The sequence below is a fragment of the Scyliorhinus canicula genome, chromosome 1, assembly GCF_902713615.1.
Source record: "Scyliorhinus canicula chromosome 1, sScyCan1.1, whole genome shotgun sequence".
NCBI classification, from domain to species: Eukaryota; Metazoa; Chordata; class Chondrichthyes; order Carcharhiniformes; family Scyliorhinidae; genus Scyliorhinus; species Scyliorhinus canicula.
Window position 1 is genome coordinate 39,006,810 of NC_052146.1, and position 25,431 is coordinate 39,032,240.

The 25,431-nt window shown below is 42.2% G+C and overlaps 1 protein-coding gene across 11 annotated transcripts in view; it reads left to right on the forward strand.

Annotated features, from left to right (window-relative positions):
• Positions 1-25,431, forward strand: part of atxn2 (ataxin 2) — a 128,726-nt gene that overhangs the window by 94,996 nt on the left and 8,299 nt on the right. For 4 of the 11 annotated variants that reach the window (XM_038786580.1, XM_038787038.1, XM_038786813.1 and 1 more), the window contains 9 exons: positions 11,676-11,792; positions 12,227-12,297; positions 13,057-13,376; positions 14,590-14,656; positions 15,407-15,559; positions 15,859-15,931; positions 22,482-22,669; positions 23,008-23,155; positions 24,980-25,128. In XM_038786580.1, the coding sequence (XP_038642508.1) occupies positions 11,676-11,792; positions 12,227-12,297; positions 13,057-13,376; positions 14,590-14,656; positions 15,407-15,559; positions 15,859-15,931; positions 22,482-22,669; positions 23,008-23,155; positions 24,980-25,128 (1,286 nt within the window). The remainder of the gene's footprint in view (positions 1-11,675; positions 11,793-12,226; positions 12,298-13,056; positions 13,377-14,589; positions 14,657-15,406; positions 15,560-15,858; positions 15,932-22,481; positions 22,670-23,007; positions 23,156-24,979; positions 25,129-25,431) is intronic. The other 7 variants (XM_038786881.1, XM_038787135.1, XM_038787287.1 and 4 more) reach the window with 4 other exon arrangements.

A 25,431-nucleotide genomic window follows, 5' to 3' on the forward strand; every position in this document is an offset into this window, starting at 1 on the left:
TTTGATACCATTTTAGTATAGATGTATATAATTTTCTGGTGGCAATAGGGCTAGTCTATATACGTACCCACAGAAATGAGCAAAAGCTGACCCAAGAGTTTTAGAAAAGGTGACCAGTTCAAAATAGCCCTCAAAATATCAAAATAAAATAATTCTGCTGGAAAGATGGTGCAAAACCGTGGCATCTCCTGCAATCAAGAGATGAGCTTGAAGCCCCATATAATATGTCAGCAAGACTGCTTGCTTCACCAATATAGTATTGTCTGCTTCCTTTATGACCTCAGTCCCATTGCCGTTGAAATCCTAATTTACGCTTTTATTGACCTTCAGATTTGATTACTAAAAGGTCCTCCTTTTCAGCTATCCTTCTTTCTCCACCTTCTATAAATGACAACTTTTCCAGATTTCAATTGTGTGCGCGCTCTGCCCAATGCCCTTATCCCCACTGCTCTGCATTTGATCTCCATGCCCCAATTGAATTTAAAATTATTTATTCATATATCCCCACGGCCTTGGCCTCTAATCTTGACATCCACCAATCATATCTTCTCTCTTTAGCCCTTAACTCTGGCCTTTCTACAACAACTGCTCGTATTTATACAAAACTTTTAATGTAATAAAAACGGTTACACCCGCTTTGTGACATTATAAAGCAAAATTTGACGCAACCACATGAGATATTAGGGCAGGTGGCCAAAAGCTTGGTCAAAGAGGTAGATCTTAAGGAGCAACTTGAAGGAGAATAGAAAAGTGGAGAGGCTGAGGGAGAAAATTCCTGAACTTAAGGTCTTGGTAGCTGAATGCACACCCACCATTGGTGGAGCAGTTTCAAATTGGGGATGCTCAAAAAGTCAGACATTGCGGAAGCTAGAAAGTTTTCAGGGTTGTGGTACTGGGTAGATTACAGATGGAGAGTTATGAAGCCATGGAGACATTGAAACTGGGTTGGGAATTTTAAAATTGAGATATTGCTTAACCAAGGACCAATGTAGGTTAGTCAATCCAGAGGTGATGTAGGGATGAGACATGATGCAAGGGCACAGACAGCAGAGTATAGGATGACCTCTAGTCTACGGAGAAAAGTGTGTGAGTCGCCGGCCAGGTTTGCATTGGAATAGTCAAGTCCAGAGACGGCGAAGACTAGGAAGAGGGTTCCAGCATTAGATGTGCTGAGGCAGAGACTTGTGACATTACAGAGGTGAAAATAAATGGCTTCAGTGATGGAAACAAAAGCAAAATAGTCTGGGTGCTAGAAATCTGAAATAACTCAAATGCTGGGAATAGTGAACAGATAGGCAGAATCTGTAGAAAGAAAAACTGTTCACGTTTCAGGCCTGTGACCTTGGTCTTCATGATGATGTGGATATGTGATCAGAAGCTCATCGCACGCTCAGATATGACAGAGGTTGCAAACAACCTGATTCAACCTCATGCATTGGCCAAGGAGAAAAATTGAGTTGTTGGCACGGGAACAGACTTCATAGTGGGGACCAGAGGCAGTTCAATGTTGGAAAATCCAAAATCATATGAGATTTCTGCTAGACATTAGACAAGCAGTCTGATAATTTACGATTTAACAACAGTGAACAAAGAACATACAGTGCAGAAGGAGGCCATTCGTCCCATCGAGTCTGCACCAACCCACTTAAGCCCTCACTTCCACTCTATCCCCGTAACCCAATAACCCCATCTAACCTTTTTGGACACGAAGGGCAATTTATCATGGCCAATCCACCGAACCTGCACGTCTTTGGACTGTGGGAGGAAACCGGAGTACCCGGAGGAAACCCACACACACACGGAGAGAACATGCAGACTCCGCACAGACAGTGACCCAACGGGGAATCGAACCTGGCACCCTGGCATTGTGAAGCCACAGTGCTAGCCAATTGTGCTACCGTGCTGTCCACCCAGTGGTGGAAGCAAGAGAGATGTTGGCGGGTTAGAACTAGGTACTTGTGAAAACGGAGTGTTTTTGGATGGTGTTTTCGAGGGACAGCATAGGGGCAGATGAAACAGTCAAGTCTATTCCCTTGGAGAAAACCAGAGGTTAGTGGTGTGAAACAGCCTGGAGGGGCAGTTTGCTAGTTTAGAGAAACTGTCTGTGTAATTTGGGATCTCGCAATCTGACTCATTCAGATATTTGTGTGTTTGCAGCTTTGTAAAAACCAGTGATCTTGACATTCCCTATGGTGCCCCCAGTCACGAGAATGGAGAGGGTTCTTTTGCTTGCAGGGTCGGAGGAAGGGAGCACTTCTGGTATCTATGGAAGAATTATGTCAGAGAATTCCGTATTGGGGGGGGGGGGGGGGGGGGGGTGTTTAATGCCAAGTGGGAGGAGGAGTTGGGGCCAATATTGGATGATGAGGTGTGAAGTGAGGCCCTGCAGAGGGTAAACACATCATTGTGTATGAGGCTTGGCTTAATACAATTTAAAGTGGTGTATAGGGCTCATTTGACTAGGTCCAGGATGAGTCGGTTCTTTCTTTGCAGGTGCGGAGGACAAGTGCGAGCGTGTGCAGGAAGTCCTGCCAATCATGTGCATATGTTCTGGTTGTGCCCCAAGCTTGTGTGTTTTTGGTCCTGCTCCTTTATCACCATTTCAGCGATTCTAAAAATTGAGCTGGCACCCTGTCCCTTGGTGGCCTTGTTTGAGGTTTTGGACTCACTGGGGCTGTAGACAGGCGCTGGGGCCAATGTCCTGGCCTTTGCCTTACTGAATTCCCAGAGGTGAGTGCTGATGGGGTGGAGGTCAGTTTCTCCACCCAGTGCCTTAGTGTGGCTGGGAGATCTGATGGAGAAAGCCAAGTACACCGTGAGGGGAGAAATTGACGGGTTTGACCGAAGATGGCAGCCATTTATTTTGTATTTCAAAAAGCTGGTCACCATTAGTTGCTAAACGGAGGGGAATGGGGGAGGGTTCTGTGTTTTTGGAGGGGTGGGGCATGGGTTTGAGGGGTATTAGGTTGGATTGGGGGTGCTGTTATTTGGATTGGTTGTGCTGTTTTGTCTTTGTATTAGGTAGAAAATGAAAATAATTGAATAAAAATATGTTTTTTAAAAACAGTGTGGAATAGGAGGAGGAGCAGGTGAATCACTGATTATGATTAGATATAAGAATGGACTCCGGCAAGTGCAGTTCCATGCAGCAAGTTGGTGGACAGCCCCCCACCATTGATGGCATAATCTTCCGCCACTTTAATCCTTCTTTATGGGACTCCTCTAAATTCCATCAAATCACTACAGTACAGAGAGGCCATTTGGTCCATCCGAGTGCACTGACCCTCTGGAAGGACACTCAACCGCGGCCAACTCCCCACCCCAGCCTGTCTCCGTAACCTAGCCTACACATCCCTGACACTAATGGGACATTTAGCATCGCCAGTTCACCTGACCTGCACACCCTTGGACTGTGGGAGGAAACCCATGCAGACACAGAGAACATGCAAACTCCACACAGATAGTCACCTAAGATCAGAATTGAACTTGGGTCCCTGTTGCTGTGAGGCAGCAGTGCTAACCACTGCTACCATGCAAAAACTAATATTTTGGTGATTTCTTCTGACCTATGCAACTCTACATCTTTGTACTGACTTGTTTTGTTTTCTCTCTTCCCCTGTGAAATGTAATTGTGTTTAATATATCCCAACTTGGTGAAATGGACAAATCAGATTGTAAGTAAAGTTGCAGTTACAGCCAATGTTCGTTACCCATTGACTTACTAAAAGCCAGGCAGCACGGTAGGACAGTGGTTAGCACTGTGGCTTTACAGCGCCAGGGTCCCAGTTCGATTCCTGGCTCGGTCACTGTCTGTGCGGAGTCTGCGTGTTCTCCCTGTGTCTGCGTTGGTTTCCTCCGGGTGCTCCGGTTTCCTCCCACAAGTCCCGAAAGACGTGCTGTTAGGTAAATTGGACATTCTGAATTCTCCCTCTGTGTACCCGAACAGGCACCGGAATGTAGCGGCTAGGGTCTTTTCACAGTAACTTCATTGCAATGTAAACCTACTTGTGACAATAAAGATTATTTTTTAAAAAAACATACAAATGTTTCAGGCACAAGATTTATTTTCAGAGGGGTGTGGGGGAGGATTGGCAGGCAAAATCAAGCAAGAAAAATTAGTTTAATGACATTTTTGTTAGTATCTTATGAACCTGAACGTATCCAAAATTGTATGAGAAGCAGGAGGCGCAGTCTCTCAATAAAAGGCTGAAAAGGGGGAAAATGGCATAGTTAGATAGTCAGCCATCTATTTGAATGGTAGAGCAGGCTCGATAAGCCGAATGGCCTACTTCTCTTATGTTGCGACTGCACATATCCTAACTTGCATCAACTCCCATTTACCCACCACCCTTGCACTTAATGACAGACATTGGTTCCTGATTTAGAAATGCTTTGATTTGAAAATTCTCATCGTGGTTTTCAAAACCCTTCCATGCAACATCTCCAGGTTGCAGTGTGGATGGACAGCTTAGAGGACAGAGGACTGGAGAGTAGCCAATGTTGTTCTATTGTTAAAGAAGGGCAGCAGGGATAATCCAGGAAATAAAAGGCCGGTGAGCCTTAGGTCAGTGGTACGGAAAGTTTTGGAAAAGATTCTTAGAGATAGGATTTACTCACATTTGGAAACAAGTGGACTTATTAGTGATGGACAGCATTTTTTTGTGAAGGTGAGGTCGTGTCTCGCTAATTTGATCAGGTTTTTTGAGGAAGTGACAAAGATGATAGATGAGGGAAAGGTAGTAGATGTTGTATACATGGACATCAATAAAGCCTTTGACAAGGTACCTCATGGTAGATTGGTACAAAAGGTGAAGTCACATGGGAGAGCTGGCAAGTTGGATACAGAAACTGGCTTGGGCACAGAAGACAGAGGGTAGCAGTAGATGGGTACTTTTCTGAATGGAAGGCTGTGATTAGCGGTGTTCCTCAGGGATCAGTTCTGGGGCCTTTGTTGTTCGTGGTGTATATAAATGATTTGGTAGAAAATGTAGCTGGTTTGATTAGTAAGTTCACAGACGACACAAATTGGTGGAGTTGCAAATAGTGAAGAGGATTGTCAGAAGATACAGCAGGATATAAACTGGTTGGAGTCTTAGGCGGAGAAATAGCAGATTAATCCGGACAAGTGTGGGGTAATGCACTTTGGAAGGTCCAATGCATGTAGGAATTACACAATAAATGTTAGAACTCTTGCAAGTACTGACAGGCAGAGAGATCTGGGCGTGAATGTCCACCATTCACTAAGTGGCAACGCATATGGATAAGGTGGTCAAGAAGGCATACAGCATGCTGGCCTTCATCGGTCAGGGCATTGAATATAAAAATTGGCAAGTCATGGTGTAGCTGTGCAGGGCCTTAGTTAGGCCTCATTTGGAATATTGTGTACAATTCTGGTCGCCACACTACCAGAAGGATGTGGATGCTTTTGAGAGGGCACAAAAGCGGTTTACTAGGATGTTACCTGGTATGGAGGGCATTAGCTAGGAGGAGAGGTTAGTTAAACTCGGTCTGTTCTCACTGGAGCGATGGAGGTTGAGATGCGACCTGATAGAGGTCTACAAAATTGAGTGGCATGGGCAGAGTGGATAGTCAGATGCTCTTTCCTAGGGTAGTAGAGTCAAGTACTAGGGGACGTAGGTTTAAAGTGCGTGGGGAAAAGTTTAGAATTGATGTGCGAGGCAAGATTTTAACACGGTGGGTGGTAAATATCTGGAATGCGCTGCCTAGGGAGATGGTGGGTGCAGGTACGATAGCGGCATTTAAGGGGCAACTAGACAAATATATGAATAGGCTGGGAATGGAAGGATACCATAAGTCATAAGTGCATACGGTTTTGTTTAGGCAGGTACCACAGTCGGCGCAGGCTTGGAGGGTTAAAGGGCCTGTTCCTGTGCTGTGTTCTTTGTTCTTAGAGGGAACATTGCCTCTATGGACTTGTCTCTCTGTTTTTTGGATTTCCTTCAGCCCTGCAAATTGCTTGGGGTCCCTCCAACTCTGGTCTCTTACACATTGCAGATTTTAATTGTTCCATCATTGGCGGCTATGCTTTTTACTGCCTTGGCCCCCAACCTCTGGAATTCCCTCCCTAAACCTCTGTCCCTCTAGGTATTTTCCTTTTAGGATGCCCCTGATGACCTTGTTGGCCAGGTTTTTGGCCAACTGACCTAATATCTCTGCAGCTTGGTGTGAAAGTTTACTAGGTAATACAGCTATGAAGTGTCTTGGGACATTTTATTACTTGTATAAAATACAAGTAGTTATATTTAGGAATACAATAAACATGGGTGTTGCATTTCTTTCCGAAGAAGGAAAAGGCACTTGCTTAATTTTATTGAGAATCATTCTCTTTATTTTTAGAAAATTGATTAATTTCCATCACGTTGTAAAAACCTTGCCCAAATTTAACAAGTATAGAATTTTCCTTTCCACCTCTTTGACTAAGCATCCTTTTATTTTGATTATCTATGTGAAGCACAGTGAAATGTTTTTCTATATTGAAGGTGCTATACCAGCACAAGTTGTTTTACTAGTAGGAGAACAGTTTTTTGATTTTCCATTTTGGAGAGAAACTGAAAAGCACATTGAGGTTTGAATCCATTGAATCTAGGATTGTTCTGGTCACAGCTGTATGAAATTTAATACTCAACCCCAGCTAGTGGTACATTTTTAAGGACTGGGGGCAACTTTTCCAGAAGAAAATTTAAATTTAAATTAAATATTTATATTTCCATCAAGAAAATTTTTTTTGAAAGAAGGTAAAACGTATCATTTAGGTTTTTAACAGATCAACCATAGCCATTGTTACAAAAACCTTTTTCTTCTCGCCCTCGTTCCAATCCTATTTGTTACCACTTTAATTTGACACAACTCCACCTTGATCTCCAATTTAAGCAGTTAGAAACCTTTCACCACTCCAGTCCGAGCCAACAATGTTCTTCCACCTCATCTAGTTAATGTTCTACACTTCATTCTATTATGTGTTCTTACCACTCTCATTGGTTTTTCTCTTGTCCCTTCCTCCCCCATTGAAGCACTGCACACTGGTTTTAATATAAAAGCATAGCCCTGGCAAAACTCAGGTTTGGCAGCATTTGTAGAGAGTTAATAGATCAAGTCCAATATCTTTGGAACTAAAGAAAGGTAGGGATGTGATGGGTTTTATGCTGTTAAAAAGGCAGTTTGAGGGGGTGCGGTGCAGGTGGAGTCAAAGAGGAGGTTGGGGATTAGGTTTGAGGGCGGAGAGGTTAAATGGTAAATATATCATGGAATACAAGGCAAAGGGAGTGGAAATGTTATTAAATACATGTGTTGCTGCAGAGTAGGTGTTAATGGCAGAATAAAGGTCAGTACTGTCCAAAAGTCAAATACCATAATGTGTTAATAGCAGAATAAAGGTCTGCGCTCTCTGAAACCAAAAATATGAGAACAAGGTAGAGATTGGCATTTGGGGTGGAGATCAAAATGGAGTACCTAATCAGAAGAAGTGCTGTTCTCCAGCTTTCAGTGGGCTTCAGTGGAATTTTGTGGCACTCTCCATTTTTAGAGTTCGGACAACCATGGGGTGCGGGACTCTAGCACGGAGTCTGTCCCTGTTGCTCAGAAGGGAAGGGGGGAGAGGAGCAGAGCATTAGTAATTGGGGTCTCAATAGTCAGGGGCACAGATAGGAGATTTTGTGGGAGCGAGAGAGACTCACGTTTGGTATGTTGCCTCCCAGGTGCAAGGGTAAGTGATGTCTCGGATCGTGTTTTTCGGGTCCTTAAGGGGGAGGGGGAGCAGCCCCAAGTCGTAGTCCACATTGGCACTAACGACATAGGTAGGAAAGGGGACAAGGATGTCAGGCAGGCCTTTAGGGAGCTAGGATGGAAGCTCAGAGCGAGAACAAACAGAGTTGTTATCTCTGGGTTGTTGCCCGTGCCACGTGATAGTGAGACGAGGAATAGGGAGAGAGAGCAATTAAACACGTGGCTACAGGGATGGTGCAGGCGGGAGGGATTCAGATTTCTGGATAACTGGGGCTCTTTCTGGGGAAGGTGGGACCTCTATAGACAGGATGGTCTACATCTGAACCTAAGGGGCACCAATATCCTGGGGGGGAGATTTGTTAGTACTCTTTGGGGGGGTTTAAACTAATTCAGCAGGGGCATGGGAACCTGGATTGTAGTTTTGGGGTGCGAGAGATTGAGAGTAGAGAGGTCAGGAGCACAGATTTGACTTCGCAGGAAGGCGGCAGTGTTCAGGTAGGTGGTTTGAAGTGTGTCTATTTCAATGCCAGGAGTATACGAAATAAGGTAGGGGAACTGGCAGCATGGGTTGGTACCTGGGACTTCGATGTTGTGGCCATTTCAGAGACATGGATAGAGCAGGGACAGGAATGGTTGTTGCAGGTTCCGGGGTTTAGGTGCTTTAGTAAAGTCAGAGAAGGGGGCAAAAGAGGGGGAGTTGTGGCGCTGCTAGTCAAGGACAGTATTACGGTGGCAGAAAGGGTGCAAGATGGGGACTCTTCTTCCGAGGTAGTATGGGCTGAGGTTAGAAACAGGAAAGGAGAGGTCACCCTGCTGGGAGTTTTCTATAGGCCACCTAATAGTTCTAGAGATGTAGAGGAAAGGATGGCGAAGATGATTCTGGAAAAGAGCGAAAGTAACAGGGTAGTTGTTATGGGAGACTTTAACTTTCCTAATATTGACTGGAAAAGATATAGTTCGAGTACATTGGATGGGTCGTTCTTTGTACAATGTGTGCAGGAGGGTTTTCTGACGCAATATGTTGACAGGCCAACAAGAGGTGAGGCCACTTTGGATTTGGTTTTGGGTAATGAACCAGGCCAGGTGTTAGATCTGGAGGTAAGTGAACACTTTGGAGACAGTGACCGCAATTCGGTGACCTTTACATTAGTGATGGAAAGGGATAGGTATACCCCGCAGGGCAAGAGTTATAGCTGGGGGAAGGGCAATTATGATGCCATTAGACATGACTTAGGATGTGTAGGTTGGAGAAGTAGGCTGCAAGGGTTGGGCACACTGGATATGTGGAGCTTGTTCAAGGAACAGCTATTGCGTGTTCTTGATCAGTACGTACCAGTCAGACAGGGAGGAAAGGGTAGAGCGAGGGAACCGTGGTTTACCAAAGAAGTGGAATCTCTTGTTAAGAGGAAAAAGGAGGCCTACGTGAAGATGAGGCGTGAAGTTTCAGTTGGGGCGCTTGATAGTTACAGGGAAGCGAGGAAGGATCTAAAGAGAGAGCTAAGACGAGCAAGGAGGGGACATGAGAAGTCTTTGGCAGGTAGGATCAAGGAAAACCCAAAAGCTTTCTATAGGTATGTCAGGAATAAAAGAATGACTAGGGTAAGAGTAGGGCCAGTCAAGGACAGTGGTGGGAAGTTGTGTGTGGAGGCTGAGGAAATAAGCGAGATACTAAATGAATACTTTTTGTCAGTATTCACTCAGGAAAAAGATAATATTGTGGAGGAGAATGCTGAGACCCAGGCTATTAGAATAGATGGCATTGAGGTGAGTAGGGAAGAAGTGTTGGCAATTCTGGACAAGGTGAAAATAGATAAGTCCCCGGGGCCTGATGGGATTTATCCTAGGATTCTCTGGGAAGCCAGGGAAGAGATTGCTGAGCCTTTGGCTTTGATTTTTAGGTCATCATTGGCTACAGGAATAGTGCCAGAGGACTGGAGGATAGCAAATGTGGTCCCTTTGTTCAAGAAGGGGAGTAGAGATAACCCCGGTAACTATAGGCCGGTGAGCCTAACATCTGTGGTGGGTAAAGTCTTGGAGAGGATTATAAGAGATACGATTTATAATCATCTCGATAGGAATAATATGATTAGGGATAGTCAGCATGGTTTTGTGAAGGGTAGGTCATGCCTCACAAACCTTATCGAGTTCTTTGAGAAGGTGACTGAACAGGTGGACGAGGGTAAAGCAGTTGATGTGGTGTATATGGATTTCAGTAAAGCGTTTGATAAGGTTACCCACGGTCGGCTATTGCAGAAAATACGGAGGCTGGGGATTGAGGGTGATGTAGAGATGTGGATCAGAAATTGGCTAGTTGAAAGAAGACAGAGAGTGGTGGTTGATGGGAAATGTTCAGAATGGAGTTCAGTTACGAGTGGCGTACCACAAGGATCTGTTCTGGGGCCGTTGCTGTTTGTCATTTTTATAAATGACCTAGAGGAGGGAGCAGAAGGATGGGTAAGTAAATTTGCAGACGACACTAAAGTCGGTGGAGTTGTAGACAGTGCGGAAGGATGTTGCAGGTTACAGAGGGACATAGATAAGCTGCAGAGCTGGGCTGAGAGGTGGCAAATGGAGTTTAATGTGGAGAAGTGTGAGGTGATTCACTTTGGAAAGAATAACAGGAATGCGGAATATTTGGCTAATGGTAAAATTCTTGGTAGTGTGGATGAGCAGAGGGATCTCGGTGTCCATGTACATAGATCCCTGAAAGTTGCCACCCAGGTTGATAGGGTTGTGAAGAAGGCCTATGGTGTGATGGCCTTTATTGGTAGAGGGATTGAGTTCCGGAGCCATGAGGTCATGTTGCAGTTGTACAAAACTCTAGTACGGCCGCATTTGGAGTATTGCGTACAGTTCTGGTCGCCCCATTATAGGAAGGACGTAGAAGCTTTGGAACGGGTGCAGAGGAGATTTACCAGGATGTTGCCTGGTATGGAGGGAAAATCTTATGAGGAAAGGCTGATGGACTTGAGGTTGTTTTCGTTAGAGAGAAGAAGGTTAAGAGGTGACCTAATAGAGGCATACAAAATGATCAGAGGGTTAGATAGGGTGGACAGCGAGAGCCTTCTCCCGCGGATGGAGGTGGCTATCACGAGGGGACATAGCCTTAAATTGAAGGGTAATAGATATAGGACAGAGGTCAGAGGTGGGTTTTTTACGCAAAGAGTGGTGAGGCCGTGGAATGCCCTACCTGCAACAGTAGTGAACTCGCCAACATTGAGGGCATTTAAAAGTTTATTGGATAAGCATATGGATGATAAGGGCATAGTGTAGGTTAGATGGCCTTTAGTTTTTTTTTCCATGTCGGTGCAACATTGAGGGCCGAAGGGCCTGTACTGCGCTGTATCGTTCTATGTTCTATGTTCTAACTCTAGGAATGCACATTACTTGGAATTTTCTTGGAATTGCGTATTATGCAACAGCAACTTTCTCTTGCATGACACTTTTAATGTGTTAATGTAGCTGATTTAGATGTTGAAAGATGCAAGGATGAAACCTTGAAAAAGGTATTTGATTGTTTAACAGTGCTTTGTTCTATTTAGTTTGTATAGCTTGCATACTTTAGTACATATCACTGAATTGTGGCTAAGTGCTTTGGTGGATCTAATATTAAATGCATCCTGCAGAAAAGGGGTTATTTTCACTGTGCGCATCAGCGATAAGTTCTAATCATTCTGCTGAATATTGATATGCATCACATCCAAAGCACCTATTGGGTGTCATGTGAAAATTGCATCTGAGGCAGGGCATGGTCCTTATGATGAAATTGTGTTTGAGGCTTGCTTATTGGGACACCGCACTGAAGCCAGTCATTACTGTTAAGCTTCTTGTAGATGGATCGTCCATAGAAAATTCTTGTCTGGTTTGCAATATTTGCATTTGTGCACAAATTTATTTTCAGAGTAACTGATTATCTTTGTGTCCATTTACAGCTAAAGAAACCAGGCTTCAGGAACAGAAGCAGAATTCACCCTCTGTAAACAAGGAGAATCCAAAGCCTATTGAAATTTGTAGTACTCCCCCTAGCTTAACCAAACCAGGAATCAAGGGTTAGTATTGTGTGTCTGTATGTATCTGTTGGAATTCTTATGTGTAATTTGTCTCAACTTTTCTAAAGGAGGGGAGATACTCCACCTCTTATGAAAGCGTTTAACTTTTCACCCATACAACTTGGAGTTGCCAACATAATTTTAATTGTGGTCAAATTTGTCACCAGTACATAATCTCACAAACAACTGATTCACCATCTTCCAGCACTTATTGGAAGTTAATAGTCTGTTATTTATAAACAAGTATCAGTCAAAATAACCTTGGCATGCAATTTGCAAAAGGTGTGTTTCAACACCTAGTTATTATATGAGATAATGTATTTAAAACTGCACGCATGATCTTTTTTGCTTTAAAATACTTCAAATATGTTAATTTCGGACTGGTACAACTAACACGTTTTCCATATGATTTTGCGTTTATGTTCTCTTTCTAGCTACATCTCCAATGGTTTCAGATCATAAAAAACAGATAGCAGATTTAAAAAAATTCAGGGAAGACTTTAGGGTGAGTACTTTTTCAGTACCAAACATTTTCACTGTCTATACATGTGTGGTATAACTGAGGCCGGCCTGCTAGACTCCCTCAAAACATTGTTCTATTTGATACCGTTAGAATATTGTGTGGCAGTGCTTCCCAAAATATTTACCACTGTGACCCTATTTTAACGCATGATAATTAACAATCCCAGATACCAGCAAAAACAAAACATCAACGAAGCAGCACAGTAACATCCAGTATGTAAATGAAGTTTGTGAATTATAGATACATGCATTAAAAACAAAACTACCAGTTAGTCAATTGCCACTGACCCCATTCCCTTCAACCTTGCACCATTTTATACAAGTTTTGATTTATTTTCTGCATTGAGATCGCAGCACTGTCTTTGTACAGGCTGCTGGCGAGTTTCACGTCATTCCTAGAGTGACTTCAGTTTGTTTCTTGGGCAAAGCTTCTTGCTTTTTTTAAAACAACGATTTCGTGCTTTCATCACCTGTGGTGTCAAAAAGTATTCCTTTTTGCTTCACAGTGCACACTGTTTTACTTATATTGCCACCTAGGGGCGTATTATCTTTGGAAAGTTGGAATAATATATTGTTATTTAATAGATAATAGAGGTGAATATGGAACTGTTGAATATAAATAGGCCAGTAAGCATGTCAAATAGGCTTTTCTGAGCATAGGTTTGGGCTGACTCGTTAGCATTCTAATGCAGAAACACATTTGTTAGTTTGTGTATTTAAACTTAATTTTTGATGTTCTTAGTTACAGACTACTCCAACCCCTGATCCAGTTGTCGATCAGTTCAAGTCCAGAGAAGGTGTAGATAATCAGTCTAGGGATCCAATCAAGGAGAAAATTACAGTGATTGAACCGGGCAGCAAAGAGTCTGTTAGTGAGAGCAGTTCAACTGCTAACACCAGCAATGACAGCAGCAAGCCAAGCAGCCCCAGCGCCTCCCCTAACGTCATCAGCTCGGAGCCGAAGAGAGGTCCAGATATGACCTCTCAGGCAGTCCAGACCACTGGTCCAAGCAACAAGTCGGAAAAAGAAGACAAGGAGGATAAAAAGGAAGGTACACCAGAGTACGTATGCACACCAGAAATTGTATATTATAAATGATTCAACAATGATTATCTAGATGAGTGAAGATTGTGGAAACTGGCAAACCATAAACTAATTTTATTTAATTTTTTTTCAAAACCTGTAGGAGTAGTCTGAATTCCTAATCTGTAAACATCACAAGATGAGGTGCTGGACCAAACTTACAGCTTCACCAGCAGCCATGAGGGGAGGGGGGATGTGAATTGATTTTGAAGTGTAACCTCTGATTATGGCAAAATTCATTATTGGCAAATATTGAAAACAAGGCCTTGTCCTTAATGTTCTGACCAAAATCAAAATATTTTTACCAACATCAAAACTATCTTTCAATGAAAGAACCCCATTGTAATTTAGTGATTTGCATTTTTTAATTTCTGGTAGTTGTTCAGCTTGCCTGCTATGTTAATTTTTGAAGCACAGACAGTAAGTAACTTAAAAATTCAGATTCAGTCTGGCAAACACTTTTCTAGGCAGCAGCTCTTTCGGGAGTACATGAAATGGCAAGATCGTCCATAAAGGCAGTATAGATTGAGGATTATCATCAAAGCAATGAAGAAAAAGATTCAAATCTTTCCCATACATGATTCTTGGAACATGGAATGTTTTATCACATTGAGACAGATACTATAACAGTATTTTAAGAGGTCTTTGGAACCAAATAAAAAAATGTTAAATGTATCTTTAATATTACAAAATGTTTTTGCTATGAAGGAAATTTAATTCTTAATCAAATGCAAAAAAAAAACGATGCTGGAATATGAAACAATGCTGGAAATACTCATCAAATTACACAAGGCACAGTGGTTAGCACTGATGCCTCACAGCACCAAGGACCTGGGTTCAATTCCAACTTTGGGTGTCTTTGGAGTTTGCACATTCTCTCCATGTCTGCTTGGGTTTCCTCCAACAGTTCAAAGTTGTGCAGGTTTGGTGGATTGGTCATTCAGAATTGCTGTTTAGTGTCCAATGATTAGATGGGGATAAGGCACGGTATTGGGCCTAGTTGGAGTGCTTTTCAGAGTGCGCTGTAGCCTCGATGGGCCGAATGGCCACCTTCTGCATTGTAAGGATCCTATAAAATCTGTTGGTTGAGCAATATCTTTGGTAGAACAAAATGTATCAATTCAGCTTGATGTTCCACTGATGCCCTGAAAAAATGTACAGCCTTATAGATGTTTCTAATTTTTTTTCTAGACAAGTTAGAAAATCTACATTGAATCCCAATGCTAAAGAGTTCAATCCCAAGACTTTCTACACTCCTGTAAGTTGCACTATGTGTTCTTCTCTTCTCTCCATCCTGTCTCCCATGCATTGTTGAAGTATAGTATCGAAGATTATTTTTTATCACCCCCAAAATCTGGGAAGGAAAGAAGCCAGAGCCAGATTCTCCCCCTTTAATGGAGGACAGTAATGGTGCTTACTAATAATTATCAGAACTTATTGTTGATATGAAGATTCTCATGGGTCCTTTGTCTCTCCTGGAACTTTCCAATGACATCCATTTATGGGGGCAAGTCCATATATTCCAGAGTGGGTCAGTTGCAGACACTGCACTAGCTGGACTTTGGACTGGTTATTGTAACCATCTTTTTTGTTACAATGTATCTTTTTGAGAGTGAGAAAGTCTTTTGTATGAGTTTGCAGATGGAAAATTAATTTGTCTTTGTAAAGAATTATTTATTCAAATTGAAGCACATACTGGGAGATAACATTTTTAGCTGAAAATAAGATATCTTTGCGTTAAGTGAGTTGACCGGAGAATCCCGTCCCTATTTTCCAATTCAGTGTTTACATAATAGCCTACTCATGCACTTATGTAATAAGACAAATGATATGTGCCACAATTTTCTTTTAGTTCATATCGCTTTTTGTGGGTGGTGTCTAATTTTACTTTATGATGCTCCTGTGAAGAACTAAAGGCGCTGCATAAATATCCACGCTGTTGTAGATTTCAGTGATATTTTGTGCAATTCTGTAAACAGAGACTTGAATTGCTCTTAAAATTTAACAGCCTAAGCCAACAACCACGCCAACACCACCGCGTCCTCAGGCCCAGCCGAGTCCATCTATTGTGGTACAGCAACATCCTCCTACAGTGTATAATCAGCCAATGTGTTTTGCACAGAACATGGTATACCCGGTTCCAGTGAGCCCAGGAGTACAGGTAACCAGTCTGAAATTGTAATTTCTATGTCGATTTCATTTGAGTAAATATGTAAAATCCTTTCTGTAGCTATAACTTTCTCATCTGCAACTTAACGGATGGATACGGAGGGGTGGGCATTGAATGGTGCTTTTGCCAGTAACACTCAATAAAAATAAAAGATTTAAAAATCTACTCCACAAACTATACTGATGTTAACTGTAATGTTGATCAGTTCTAAGCTCACATATCTGTCCTCTCATGACAATTTAATTTTTGATGCGCAGACTGACTGCCTTTACTGTTTGTTTCAACTTTAGACTACTCACATGTATCATGTTCCAATGACTCCCATGCCAATCAACCAAGCCAAGTCATATAGAGCAGGTAAAGGTGAGAGAATGTGGTTTTGTCTAGTCTGATGTATGATTCTGTTTTGATGGAGTTTTGTCAGATGATCTCCTAAGTAGTAGTCAATATAAATGGTACTTATTTAATTTTTGGCGTTCGATACGATTTAAGGTCACTGGTATTTCAAGCTATTTTTTTGAAAGTTGGTATGAGCTAACCAGAGATGCATGTGTTGAAAACTTTAAATCTTTGTAATGTTACGATGCGAATCAATTGTAAAATACTAGATGTTTAAGTGCATGAAATACGCTTGTGAAAATTCTGGTGGAGAAAATAATTTAAGTTTGAAGAAGTGTTTCTGAGGCCAACCTGAAGACCTCTCTTCCTCCCACCCCCACCCACTCCATAAAGCGACTCTGGAGTTCCGCCTATATCCTGCCAGTAATTTTGTGGCTAATCAGTCCCGACTGCATATTGTAGACATTGATAATGCAACTTGTCCACTATAAGCGGTAATCATAGAGAAAAGGACTTTCTGAGGTCAAGTGACCCTAATGCGATAAGATTTCATATTGAGTCTGAGTCTGAAGTGGTTAAGAAGAAATAATTCACAATTGTCAAATGAGCATATGAGCCAAGGAATGTGGTCCAACCATGGTTAACTAGAGAAGTTAAGGATAGTACTAGTTTAAAGGAAGAGACTTGTGAGCTTTTAGCGGGGGGGGGGGGGGGGAAGAAAGAGTGTTGATAGACTTCAAGAGGAATGGTAGATGAAATTTAATGTCGAGAAATGTGAAGTGATACACTTTGTAGTAAGAATGAGAAATGTCAATATAAATTAAAGGGAACTCTGCGATCTGGGGATATATATGCAGAAGTCATTGAAGGTGGTAGGGCAGGTTGAGAACATTGTTGAAAAGCCATGATGTGGAGATGCTGGCATTGGATTGGGATGGGCACAGTAAGAAGTCTTACAACACCAGGTTAAAGTCCAACAGGTTTGTTTCGAATGACTAGCTTTCGGAGCACAGCTCCTTCCTTAGGTGAATTTCTTATTTTTTATTAGCATTTATTATTAGGGAGGTATTAACATGGTATTGGGAATGACGGCCCCAAGAACCTACTCAGGGAGTCTGGTAGTAATAGCTTTGGTGAGAATTTGGAGTCAGTTTCACCAGCACTTCGGGCTGGGGGCAGGATCAAGGGAAAGTCCTATTCAGGAGAACCATAGATTTGAGCCAGGGGAGTGGGATGGAAATATTCGGAGAAGGGAGGAAAAAGGAATTAGGGCACTAAAAGATTTGTTTCTTGGGGGTCGGTTTGCGGGATTGGAGGAGTTGGGAACGAAGTATGGGCTGGAGCAGGGGGAAATAGTTAGATACATGCAGGTTTGAGACTTTGCCAGAAAGGAGATGCAGAGCTTCCCAGTAGAGCCGACTTCCGCATTGCTGGAGGAGGTGCTGACGACAGGGGGACTGGAGAAGGCAGTAGTATCGGCAGTTTACGGGGCTATATCAGGGCAGCACGGGAGCACAAGTGGATAGCACTATGGCTTCACAGCACCAGGGTCCCAGGTTCGATTCCCTGCTGGGTCACCGTCTGTGCGGAATCTGCACGTTCTCCCAGTGTCGACGTGGGTTTCCTCCGAGTGCTCCAGTTTCCTCCCATAGCCCAAAGACGTGCAGGTTAGGTGGATTGGCCATGATAAATTGCCCTTAGTGACCAAAATGGTTAGATGGGGTTATTGGGTTACGGGGATAGGGTGGAAGTGAGGGCTTAAGTGGGTCGGTGCAGACTCGAAGGGTCGAATGGTCTCCTTCTGCACTGTATGTTCTATTTTGGAGGAGAAGGTGCTGCTGGAAGGGATCAAGGCAAAGTGGGAGGAAGAATTGGGAGAGGGTATGGAGGAGAGGTTCTGGTGTGAGGTGCTCCGGAGGGTGAACGCCTCCTCCACCTCATGTGCGAGGTTGGAGCTGATACAGCTGAAGGTAGTGTACAGAGCACACCTTTAAGGGCGAGGATGAGCCGGCTTTTTGAGGGGGTATGTGAACGTTGTATGTGAAGATGTATGTGAAGATTGCCTGGGGAGGGGGGGGGGGGGGGGGGGGAGTGAAACACGTTCACATGTTTTGGGCCTGTCCAAAGCTGGAGGATTGCTGGAAGAGGAGGTTTTTAGGGTAAAACTGGACCTGGGCTCTCGGGAGGCCATATTTGGGGTGTCGGACCAGCTGGGGTTGGAAACAGGTACGGAGACAGATGTTGTAGCCTTCGCCTCGTTGATTGCCCGGAGGCAGATCCTGTTAGGGTGGAGATCAACCTCTCCACTTTGTGCCCTGGCGTGGCGGGGCGACGTGCTGGACATCTTGACGCTTGAAAAGGTCAAATTTGAACTGAGGGGAAGGATGGAGGGATTCTACAATTCATGGGCATTATTCATTATGTACTTTCGAGAATTGGATTACATCGAACATTGGGGGGCTGGGAGGGTTTGGGGGGGAGGGGTACTGTATGTGTTAATGGTGACTAGGTGATTCCTTTTTGTCATTCGTTTATGTTAACATGCGAGCTAATGTTTGGGGTTTGGAGGGAGGATGGGATCATTGTTATTGATTTGGGGATTGACATTACATTCATTGCTGATTATTGTTTATTGTTGGGTGTAAATTTCAGAGAAAATGTGAAAAAGGAGGAGAATAAAAATATTTTGAAAAAGAAACATGATAGTGGGAAAATTGTAATTGGATTAGGTAGGACCAATATGGTGTCATACAAGACTTCCAGTGACGGGGATGTGCTGAGTGGACGCACATGAGGTGGCTCCTCCTGGAAACTCAAATATTAGGCTCTTTTAAGCCAAAATAGCCCGCTGAATCTGGGAGAAACCCCTCATCCTCCTCCAACACCACCACGACGAAGGAGCCATGCTGAGTAGAGGCACCGTGGAGGTTAAGGGATGGCAAAAGCAGTAAGAGCCGGGAGAGAAGGACCGGGGCGATGGCAAACACACGGAGTGACAATGTCCTGGCCATACCTGAGCTGGATGGGCTGCCAGATCCTATTTAGGACTACCTTCGATGAACAAATGGACGGAGCTCCTAACGCAGGAACTGAAAGAGCTCAACGGTGCCATTAAATTGGAAATTATGGCAACGGTGGAAGTGGCGGTAGTCGAGGTGTTGGTCACTGTGTAAGTGGTGCTAGGAAAAATGGAAAGGCGACTAGAGACACCGGAAGTGATGATCAGAGAGCTGCAGAAGGCTGCGGCCGGGCAGACCAAATGAATCGCCTCGTTGGAGACAGATGGCAAGGTTGTTGGCGACGCGAGGGTCACTAAGAAGGAAGGTCGAGGACCAAGAAAATCGATGGCGCTGCCAGAACCTTCGCAATGTAGACATACCGGAGTGAACTGAGGGCAAGAAACTTTTTGAATTGTGAAACATCAGCTGTGAAAAACAATAAAAAACATTTAAATAAAATAAAAGGAAACCGTGTTTTTTTTTGTTTTTAAGGATGTAACTAGCAGGTAGATGAAGAGATCAGTGTATGCAGTACATTTGGATTTTTAAAAAGCGTTTATTTGTTAACGATATTTTATTACTTATGGTTGGGGTTTATAGGTTTCAGAATAATCGATTAATTGAATTGAGGATTGGTTACTGGACAGAAAACAGAATTAATAGAAGAGTACCTGTTTTATTGGCAAGTTGTAACTATTGGGCTGCTTCAAGGATTGGTATGCAGGCCTCGGTTATTTGCGATCTATATCAGTTACTTGACTGAGATGACTGAGTGTAATGTATCAAAGTTTGCTGATGGTACAAAGCTAGGTAGCAAAGTAAGCTGTGAGGAGGGTGCAAAGAGGCTGCAAAAGAATATACACAAATCGAGTGGGTATAAATTAGGAGAAGGGAATGTGCAATGAGAACTGGGTGTCCCCCTACACCAGTCACTGAAGGTAAGCATGCAGGTACAACAGGGGGTAAAGAAGGCAAATGGTATACCGGCTTTCATTGGGAGAGGATTTGAGTACAGGAGCAGGGATATCTTGCTACAATTATACAGGGCCTTGGTGAGGCCACACCTGGAGTATTGTGTGCAGTTTTGGTCGCCTTATCTGAGGAAGGAAGTTCTTGCTATTAAGGAAGTGTAACAAAGGTTTACCAGACTGATTCCTGAGATGACAGGACGGAGATATGAGAAGAGATTGAGTTGGTTAGGATTGCATTCGCTGGAGTTCAGAAGAATGAGAGGGGGATTTAATGGAAACCTATAAAATTCTAACAGGACAAGATACAAGAAGAATGTTCCCGATGGTGGGGGTGCCCAGAACGAGGGGTCACAGCCTGAGGATACGGGGTAGATCATTTAGGACAGGGATGAGGAGAAATTTCTTCACGCAGAGAGTGGTGAGTCTCTGGAATTCGTTACCACAGGAAGTAACTGAAGCCAAAAGATTGTATGTTTTTAAGAAACAATTAGTCATAGCACTTGGGGCGAAGGAGAGCAAAGGGTATGAAGGGGAAGGCATGATTAGGCTATTGAGTTGGATGATTAGGCGTCATCATAATGACCGGTGGAGCTGGCTCGAGAGGCCGAATGGCTGCCTCCTGCTCATTTTTTTCTTCGAAGAAGGTGGCAGATGGCATATAATGCAGGGAAATGTGAACTGATTCACTTGACATGAAAAATAGGAAAGCAGAACATTTGTTAAAATGCAAAACACTCATAAACAGTATTTAGAGCAGTGTTGTCCAATATGCTCATCACCGATGGCAAATTGGCCATAGACATTTGACAAATTAAGGCTGTGTAGAAACACAATATTGAATTGTGTTAAAGTTACAATGATGGATATGAGTGTGGATGTCATTTGCTGGACTATATTAATCACCTGTCCCTATTTCAGCAAGAAAGAAATAACCACGTTGCTCTTCGGAGTCACTTATCGGTCAAACCGTGACTATGTTTATGGTTACATAACTGGTGACCTGGAAGCTGAAGTGCCACTTTTTCAGTGAACCAAGAAAACCATTCCACCATTCGTTATGGTTTCTGAACCTGTTCTTTCTGGGTGCCTCGAAATGATATATTTAGACCTATAAGACCACTCTGTGAAGCACTGTGAAGGCAAGGCAGGCTTTAAGAAGAACAATCAGGCAATTGCTGTCAATATTTTTTGTACAGGATGCTAACTAATTAATTTACTTTTACTTTACTGGTGGTTGATGCTTTTGGCAAAGCAGTTGAGGTGTGTGAGGAACATGGCACTGCGTGGTTGCCAGTGAGGGTCAAAAGGGGCAATCTTGGCAAACTTGGGTGCTGCATCAAGATCCAAATGCCTTCATTCTGATAGATCTGTTAAAATGGGTGATTGAAAAGAAAAGGGCACTGTTGGCATAAAAGAAGAGATTACAAAAGGTTAACTATGAGCCTAAGGTCAATTAAATATCTGGACACTGGAAATGGCAGGCAACAAAACATAAGCAAGGGAAGATTCTGAGCACAGAAGCTAATACGTAGCAATTTGTCATTTATTTTCCATATCCGAGTCTCATAACATCACTTTTCATCAAATCGTTTACTCTTGAAATTTGTTTTTTGTGGAAATAAACTGAAACACGCTGTCAGAAACCAATCACTTTGGTTAACAGATTGTCACCACCCAATGGGAGCATATATAGTAGATTTGCTTGGCGGAGCAGTTGGATTGCAAAATCCCTTAGTAACTGTTCTCCTGGCTCTGGAAGTGCATATATTGGTCTTGATTGCTGATGGTTTGAAACTTTAAACCTATTTTGAAAAGATTGCTAATTGTTTTATTAATAGTGCACATATTTTATATTGTGATAAATTTTGTCACCGAATCACAATTGGAAAACATTGAAATCCTGCGGGACAATGCCGCTTTAAAGGGATTTTGCAGTTCTTGGACATAAATCTAAGTAAATTAGCATGTAGATACATAAACTAATTAGGAAGACAAATAATATGTTAGTTTTTATTGCAAGAGTAAAGAGGTTTTGCTGCAATTATATAGACTGCACCTGGAGGACTGTGTACAGTTTTGGTCTCTGTTCGAAGAGAGGACCCTTGCCTGTGAGATAATGCAATAAACTAGATAAATTCTTGGGATGAAAGGTCGACCTATGAGATGAGACTGAGTAGAATTGGTTTATCGCCTGGAGATAGAAGAATAAGAGGTGATCTCCTTGAAATGTATAAAATCCTTTAGGAACTCAACGGTATATGCTTAAGAGGCTGTTTCCTCTGTTTTAGCAGTCCAGAACTCGGAGACGAAGGATAAGGGAGTGATCACTTAAAATTGAAATGAAAAAAGATTTCTTCACCTATCCCAAAATATATATATATGTGGATTTGCTAAGTCTCTACATCGTGATGGTGCTTTTTGTTGACGCTCCGATTGTCATCTTCCCTTTATTTAGTAGAAATGAGCCACCATCGTGCATTGTGGATTTTTAAAATAAATCATTTGTACTATTCTCATTATTATTTGAATATCTTTTCTTGTACAGTGTTTGTTTAGACATTAAAGATCACTGCATAATTACTAACTGTTACATTTTTCTTTCAGTTCCAACCATGCCACAACAGAGACCAGATCAGCATCACCCTCAGGGCACACCAACTATAATGCATCCTGTTAGTGCAGCTGGCCAGATTGTTTCTACTGCTCCGGCTTACTCACAATATGTCACTTATAACCCTCAACAGTTTGCTAACCAACCTTTAGTACAATCTGTGGCACATTATCAATCGCAGGTAAATTGTAAAGAATGTTTCTCGTGTAGGCACTGAGGTTAAATTGCAATGTTTCAGTAATTCTTTGCCAAACTGATGCTGCTAATTGCAAATGGATAGTGTCAGATTTAATTAGACATGTAGGTAAAATAATGAATGGAGACCATTGTGTTACATTTAAATGATAAATCAATGCATTATCCATCAAGTTAAACTCTATGTACAGGCTATTGTAGCTGAATTGTTTTGAGATTTACAGTATTTAATCTCTATTACTAAAACATGAGAGCATACCATGGACATCTGGCTAATGCAAACATTACTATTTTGACTCTGATGTATATTTAATTTTACTGGAGGATATTTTCACCATACAGCCTCAGATGTACAGCCAAGTAATGCAGAGTAACGCTCGAATGTTGGCACCACCTGGTCATGGACAACCAGGGATGGTCCCTTCATCTACAGCACAGTATCCTACTGCTGAACAAACACATGCTATGTATGGTAAGTCACCATGGCCGTTTTTATCAACTGGTATTTATTGGTTAAAATCATTACTTTACTTGTATTTCTTTGTTTACTTGTATTGAATCACAGTCTATGGCCCGATGGAATGTTAGCCTTTATTGCAGGTGGGTTAGAAAACAAAAGTTAGCAAGAGAGATCACAGTTGTACGAAGCCTTGATCAGCCATTGCTTTCAGTTTTGAGCACTGAGCCTCGTGAAAGATATATTGACTTGGAGGAGATGTAGTGCAGATTTTCTAGAGTGATGTGGTTAAATAATAGTGGTAATACCATTGTAGTCAGCTTTAGTTAATGTTTAATGGAATATTTTTGCCATTGCCTCAATGATAAAATGATATGGCACAGCAGTTTCAACTCATTCTCTTTGGGTACAAAACATTTAAGATCTGATTTCCTTCCAGTTTAAAAAGTGTTAATAATACTATAGATAATATGCTGTTACACTCAAAATATGGGAGAAATATCTCCCTATGATTACCTGCCAATGTCATTCATGGCAATAATTATTGCAGTACGTGATCTATCAGTTGTATTTCATGGTTGTGTTATAATGCACGGCATGGTGGCACAGTGGTTAGCACTCTTGCTTCACAGTGCCAGGGCCCCAGGTTCGATTCCCGGCTTGCGTCGCTGTCTAAGTAGAGTTTCCACGTTCTCAGTGTCTGCGTGGGTTTCCTCCGGGTGCTCCTGTTTCCTCCCACAAGTCCTGAAAGACGTGCTTGTTGGGTGAATTGGGCATTCTGAATTCTGCCTCCGTGTACCCGAACCGGTGCCATAAGTGTGGCGACTAGGGGCTTTTCACAGTAACTTTATTGCAGTGTTAATGTATGCCTACTTGTGACACTACTAATAAAGATTAAAAAGATGTGCCACACAATGCATCACTGCACACGTATAAATGTATAATTTGAATATACTAGTTACACAATCTTAATCATATGAATTAGCAGAAACACCTAAGAATAATAGCCAAGCTTTGAATGTTACCATAGCTAAAGCAGCAATTGTAAAAGCAAATGGTATGTCGATGAGATCCATTTGTCCCTCCCTTGAACTTGGATTTGTATTTCTAGGAAGTATTATTGAAACCCGAATGTAGTATTTTATTTAGTTGTATTCACCATTCTTAAGAAAGGGAAGATGGGTAAATGATTTTTAAAAACAGTGATGATTCCAGGTTTTAAAACATCTCACTAAAGATAAGTTATAAAAACAAAGGCTATCCTGCTTAATTGAAAAAATTATTAGGATGAATGTGATCCAAGCTATGGAAAGGTTGAAAGGAAATACTGTGAACGTTTGTTTAAGTGAGAATAGTCTAGGAGAGCTAGAGGTCATGATTGGTTCCTTAGGTAATAATTTCGACTTCTAAACGGAAATTTACCATGGAATAGACTGACGTGTGTAGTGAATACCAACTCAGCTAAAGCTCAAGAGGTAAACTGTTTAAATTCTTAATGCAGCTGGTATACATAGATATTGATTTAGGTTGATTTATTTCATGTGGCTATTTCACGAGGCTTTTAGAATGGGGTCTTTGTAGTTCAATTTCTTGTTTCTACATTTTGTCTTCTAGAGTCAGATTAACCACCGCTGTTCTTTCCATACTTCAGCCTATTTATTCAGTTTCAACTGCTCACTGAACAATTCTGTTGATGAGAGTATTCCTTTAAATTCATATTTAAGATGTGTTTTCGCAGGTTTGCTTCTAATTTTCTTGAATGCTTTTCTAAAGTTATTAGCAAATGACGGTGGAATTATCAACTAAACTGGATAACGGGTTGTTTATTTTGATCTCTAGTCTCCCCTGGTCCAATTCATCAGCAGTTTGCACCCCACCCAAATGCAACCCTACATCCACATCCTTCACACCCACAACCATCTGCTACCCCAACTGGACAGCAACAAGGGCAGCACGCCGGCAGTCATCCAGCACAAAGCCCAGTCCAGGTAAGGAACTCAAATTAATTTTATTTCTTGGCGTTTTTGGAAAGTGATGGTGGACAAAAAAGAAAAGCTAAGTTGGAAGTATTAGTTTTGATGTACTCAAATCTACCCTTAATGTAGTGGAAGGTAAAAGAAAAATTCTTCAACTTGTAGCGAACTTTGCAGGCTCAGTTGAGGTTCTCATGCGCCTTTTGACATCATATTCAAAAAGAACAATGTTCTTTGCAGCTAATTGACTTTCCTGGCCGGCTCATGAGTTCAGGCACTCTGGCCACAAAGTATAATGATGGTATTTGAAAGGTTATT